A 6,000-nucleotide genomic window follows, 5' to 3' on the forward strand; every position below is an offset into this window, starting at 1 on the left:
CAGAATCGTAGTACCCGAGATTGGTAGCAAAACCCAGAGGTCCCCGAATTTCCAGTGCAAGGCAGTGCAGGCAGCTGTTGGACGGGAGCACCCAGATGTTCAGCCAGAGCAAGGGAAGCAGCCACGGCAGATGCTGCTGGCTGATTACAGGCACTGCCAAGCCACAAAAAGCAATGGATGGATATTTATTCATTCTACCCTGAGAAGAAAAAGCTCACGTGAGTTGGGAAAGGGTGGAAATAAATCAAGACTAAAAAATTTCCTACCTTTCTTTGGAACTTACTTGGCAATGCAGATTTAACACGCTTAGGGGAGACATGCACGGCATATAAATCTGAAACGCCACCTATCTCTTCAGCCCTTCTTCTCTCTTCTCCTTTAATTACTATCTCCAAAGTCGAGCTGCATTTGTTAAAAAAGCAACATTCCTCCTCTCCAACACACTAGGAATTTTCCAAATTCCAAAAGCAAAGTAACCATTAAAAACAAATGCAGGAAAATGATAGCAGTGTGCTTCCAAAATACTAAATATTTCTCAAAAATATACCAAATATTATCTTTGTATCATCTTTCAATAACTACATTTATGCCAACAAATCAGTGCTCAGACGCTGACAGAAGAAAGACCACCCAGTTGATGCTGAAGCCCCAGTGCTCTATTTTACTGAAAGCCTAAAAACCAACCCCACACACGCACTGCTGATGTGAAGCAAAGTCTCCAAGACTCCAGAAACCTCACTGAGGAAGAGGAGAGTCACGAATAACCTTCTGTTAGGAGAGCAGCACTACAACGCTGTGGTGTGCAGCACAACCTGCTAGCCAGCAACGTTTCCCAATGCACGCTTGGGCTTGCAGAGAGGATCGCACGAGCTCTGGAAAACCATTCGTCCCACTGCTGCGAACCAGGACGAAACGGAAAGGTTTATCAGCCTCTTCCGAGTGGGAGCTGACAAGTACAGCTGGATACTTGGCACTGCTCTCTGGTGCTATTAAAATCAGCAAGAGCTGACTTCTGCTATCATCAGGACCGGACCCAACCTTTTAAGAGGCACATCAGGCCTCTCACTTACAGAGTTTGCCTTTTTTTTCCAGCGGTTTTATGTCACTCTCTTTCCCTTTCCTAAAAACAAACCAGGAAACCTTGAAGGTACCTAAAAAGCACATTATTTTGCCATTCAGCCAAGCCTGGGTGAACAGCCCCCCCCCCGCCCCGTGTCCTTCCAGGCCTGCCAGGGTTACCGGACCCCACTCTAATCTGGCATCTCACTGCACACTGTGCTGGTGGCAGCAAACCACCCCGCAACGCCCTGGCTGCGATCCACCACCTTTGATGTGGGCAACGCTTGCCACCACGTGCAGGTTGGCATGAAAAGGTTGGGCTCCCCCTCACCCTCTGTGTCCCCGCCATGTCCCCAGATGGCTGCTCCCCCCGGGGACATGGCACGGCACGCCGGAGCGCATCTGCGGCGTGATAGCCCATGTCAGGACACACAAAGCATGCACCCAGCACGGACAAACCACTCCCAGTTTCAGTGGCAGGTCTCATTTCCAGTACATTTTTAACGTGGCTCTGACATCTACTTGGCCCACCCCAATAAAGGGGTTTGTTGGTTACATGAAGCAAACACAGGGAACTCGCTGCTTTAGGAAACAAAATCTCCTGCTGTCTTCCCCTCCCCTGCTCAAAAAACTCTTGGATAATTTACTTCATCAGATTTTTACCTTACAGCTTTGCCTAGATAATAATAATAAATAGCAGAATCAAACAAAGGGAAAGAAATTTAGAGCTAAAACCACTTGAGCCAGCAGGTTTTTTTAAGCATCCATAAAAAATTCCTCTTACGACCAGGACAGCCTTCTGCAGAGACGACAGATTTGGCATCTATCTTTTCCCAGAGACCAGTCTACAAAATCCTACCTTAAGGGACCATGTAGCTGCTCCCAGACATAGTGAAAGAAAAAGGAAGGGGGGGAGGGGGAGAGAAAAGGGGAAAAAAACCCACTCTCCCTTTACTTTTCCAATCTCTCCACAACTTTCTGGCAGCAGCAAGGGTGCTGCACAAGGGCCAGGTAGGCTCCCCCCGCCTCGCTCCCCCACTGCCCCCCGAACCACGCTGCTCCGGTACACCCCAACAACCCGCCTCACGCTGCCGCAGCGCGTTCATCCTAAGGCAAAAAAACATAAAACTTAATACTTTACTAATTACTGTGGCAGTTTAATAGTTGCTACACCATCAGAGAACTTTGTAATAACAGCATTTCTATAAAATTAAAGTATATTGTACCTCATTAGCCAAGGGTGTTTCTGCAGTGCAGTTATACTTAGCGGAAACAGGAGTCGGTGTTCTACACAACCCTTTTTTAATTAGTCCTCAAGAAAAGTGTTTTGCAATTGTATCCTTAGAAATCCCTAACGATGAGCCAGATTTCACTAAGGCTGTGACTGGGCTAATTTATACAACAGCTAGACAACTTCAAAAGTTAACCCAAGCTAGTGACATTATTTAGTTCAGTGGAGCAGTTCATTTTAATTGGATTAAATTGTCATGTTTTTTTTAATTTCATACTGAAACCTCAATTTATTATTTCCTAATATTTGCCCAAACACTGCAACCGTGTCATTTGCACGCCCCCTTCCCTCAAGACAATCTCAGATCCACTGATGGAAAAGACTGAAACCCTCTGGCCGGCCTTCAGCAGCTCCGCGCTGGAGAAGTGGCTTTTCCAGAGGTACAAATCCCGGCAACCGAGTTAATTGCATTAAGCAGAAGTCCCTGGTTAGCAAATACACTTGTGGCTCGAAAAAAGCGTAAACAGCAGCATTATCCCGAGCATCTCGGAGCAAGACCGCAGGGGAAGGGCCGGTGGGGCCAGCGGCTGGCTCAGGCTCCGCGCAGCCGGCACTGAGGGCTGGGGCGGGCGGCTGGCCGGGAGGCGCGCAGCGCTGCGCATCCGCGCAAGGAGAGGCGCAGCAGCGCAGTGTATCCGAAGGTTTTAAGGGGTCCTGAGCCGCGCAGCCAAGGTTAGTTAGTTTTCTTTGCTCTGTTCAGAAACCGGCCGGGCTGGGTTGATTTTGCAAGGAGACGCTCCCGCCTCACCGCCCGCGGAGCCGGGGGCAGGCGGCGTTTTCCTCGGGCGCCGGCTCGGACACGGTGCGGCCCGGCGGCTCCCAGCTGGGCCGGGATGGGTACAAAGCCCCGCAGGACACAGCGCCCCGAGGGCTCCCGGACCCAACTCCGCGCCTCCGCCGCCCCTCGCCCGCCGGGCAGCCCCGTACTCGGGGCGGCAGGGAAAGAGGCACCGGGCGGGGGGGCTCCGGGGCCGGCAGGCGGCTGGGTCGTCGCGGCAAACTTCGGATGGAGCTCGCTGGAGGGCGGCAGGGTGCTCCGCTCGGCTGCGTGGGATTTTCGGGAGGTCTCATTTCTTTTTTTGAGGGTGTCCTGCTGTTTGTAGAGCGCTCAGCTATCAATAGGTGCCCCCGCGAACCAGCCCGGTGCCCCGGCGGGCAGCGATACCGCGGGGCAGGGCCGGCGCTGCGCGCCCCACGCTCGGCAGACCGACCCGAGGCGGCCGCCCCCGTCCCGTCCCGTCCCGTCCCGCCGCGCCCCGAGGGGCTGCCGCTCCCCCCCTGCCCTCCGCCTGCCCCGGTACTCACCGGCTGCCCGGAGGCGCAGGCCACGAAGCTGACGGTGAGCGCTAGCCACACGCCCCGCATTATTCCCGCGGAGCCGGCGCGGCGGCGGCTGCCGCCTGGGGCCGGGCACAAAGGAGAAACCGGGGGGCGGCGGCGCTCGGCAGCGCCCGGGGGGGGCGCGGGGTAGGGCCGCGGGCGCCCTCCGGACCGCCGCGCTTCTTCAGCTCCTCTCCGCGCTCCGCTCCGCCGCTGCCCGGCGGGCCCGATGCTGCGCGGCGCTGGGGCGCCCGGGCTGCAGGTTACGTGCTGCCGGCTTCGCCGCCCTCCCTCCGCCCCGAGTGCGCGGCGGCGGCGGCGCGGCTCCCAGTTAAACCCCGCAGAAATTCCTGCAGGATTACAACACAGATTGGCAGCTCCCCCAGCCAGTGGAAGGAGGCGGCGCGCCGCCGCCGGCGGCTCTCGCCCCTCGCAAATTCAAGCAACTTTCACACACACACCCCCCCCCCCACCTCCTCCTCCTCCGCCCCGGTCTCCCCTCTCTCGTTCTCCCCCCCAGTGGAAAACATGAGCAGCGCCGCGGGCCGACCGAGCGAGGGCTGGCCCGGTATAAATGCGGGGACGTGGAAAGGCTCCCTCTTTTCAAGGGAAATCTGGCCGCTGTCGCGTGTTTTTAGCGCTCTGCCGCCGGATTTCGCATCGCTGCTCCGCGGCACCCTCCCGAGTTAGCCTGGGTGGCAGCATCAAGTGTCGGAAAAGAACAGGACTGCGGGGAGTTAAAAATCACGGGGAAGGGGGATATCCCAAAATGCCAGCCCGTTTTGGATCCCCACTTGGCTTTCTGCCCCGCAGTTCAATTTTTCGCACTTTCCTCCCTCAAGCAGAAGACTAGAAACTTGTAGGGGGTGAGGGGGTGGCAGGCAAGAGAGGGCTGCGATTTGCACCCAGTTACATGGATCCAGGAGCTATGTCTTCAAAATAAATATTGCAAGAATTGACAGCCCCAAGAATGTGTACTCCAGAAGCCAAAACAAGAAGTCTTGCTATGACTAGTCCATGGTATTTCTCAACTGGGGAAAATGGTGGTATTGCAGAGCCCCATACACTTGCATATGCCAGTATGTTTCCACCACTGAACGTGTCCATATATTACATCAGTCATTGGACAAGGGAAAGCAAAATATATCAGTCTGGCTTGCAAACTACCATTTGTGATTTAATTCAGAAGGCTGCAGGCAGCGTTTTATAGCCCGAGTCAAATGGTCACAAGGACCATGATGGTCTCTTTTGTTTTACCGAAACCTATCCATCTTAGAGGACCCCAGCCCCGGAGGGGGCAAGAAGAGCCCAGCGAGATTTTCCAGGCAGATGTTTTTCCCAGGCAGATGTTCTTCCATGCCCTTCACCTTGCTTGCCCCGTGCTCTGCAGCACACTTCTGCCAATGGGTGGTGTTGAGATCCAGCTGCCTTCGATTCCCACTCTGGTTGCCTTCCCATCAAAACAGGAATGCTATGTAAGAAAATAAAATAAAGTTAATTTGGCAGAATGTCATTGATTTTTAGGCTGTATTCCCCACTGAAATCTTATCAGATTTTTAATGGTTTGCTCCTTGTGGGTGTCACACACAGATCGCTTCATATATTCCTTATATTAAACGTATTGTTTAATATAATCCTTCTCCATCAAAGTATGCTGCAAATACTTAGGACCCAATTATGTGTATCCTCTTCCTTGGTAGGCAGCAGGATTGCAATCCAACTAAGCAACAATTTCAGTGCTGTTTGATGTGGGTGAGCGAAGTGCAGTGAAGGAAAGGGAGGAAAACTCCAGTTGGGCCAAATCTGTAGGACCTCACATTGGCACAGGGTCTTACAGACACCTCCATCTGCAGGGATGGGAGAGATGAAGAGGTTGCATCTTGCCCCAAGTTAAAGCAGAAACCAGAAATAGCATTCCTTATGCTGGCAGGATCCTTAACAGCAGGAAAACAGAGCGCTGCATTAGAAACAAATAACATAAAAGAGCAAATGTGAAGACAGGCAGAGAGCTGACTACAGGAAGCATCCTAAGGGTTGTCACACACCAAGGGGCAGGTGATTTACTACAATAGGGTATTTTTTTAGCATTCAGACCTTTCAGGCATGTCTTTAATAAATAAACCAAGCTCACCTTTTCTTTCATGTTACAATCCACGATTATCAGGGATTTATGTACTCGGTAGAATCTATCAAACACCAAAATATCACCTGCAACCAGCAAAGGGAAGACCTTCCTCAGGCAAAGACAACAGCAGCTAATGGGCCTCTCATGGACCATGCATATCCATACGGGCAGTGCCCAAGAAGGACTCGGGGCTAAGACCTGCAAA

At 52.9% G+C, this 6,000-nt stretch overlaps 1 protein-coding gene across 1 annotated transcript in view; it reads right to left on the bottom strand.

Annotated features, from left to right (window-relative positions):
- Positions 1 to 4,217, bottom strand: part of SDC2 (syndecan 2) — a 63,179-nt gene extending 58,962 nt beyond the window's left edge. Inside the window, exon 1 of the mRNA XM_075743664.1 lies at positions 3,656 to 4,217. Coding sequence (XP_075599779.1) covers positions 3,656 to 3,715 — 60 coding nt within the window. The 5' untranslated portion in view covers positions 3,716 to 4,217. The remainder of the gene's footprint in view (positions 1 to 3,655) is intronic.
- Between the last annotated feature and the right edge of the window lie 1,783 nt (positions 4,218 to 6,000).

The sequence above is a fragment of the Balearica regulorum genome, chromosome 2, assembly GCF_011004875.1.
Source record: "Balearica regulorum gibbericeps isolate bBalReg1 chromosome 2, bBalReg1.pri, whole genome shotgun sequence".
Lineage (NCBI taxonomy): Eukaryota > Metazoa > Chordata > Aves > Gruiformes > Gruidae > Balearica > Balearica regulorum.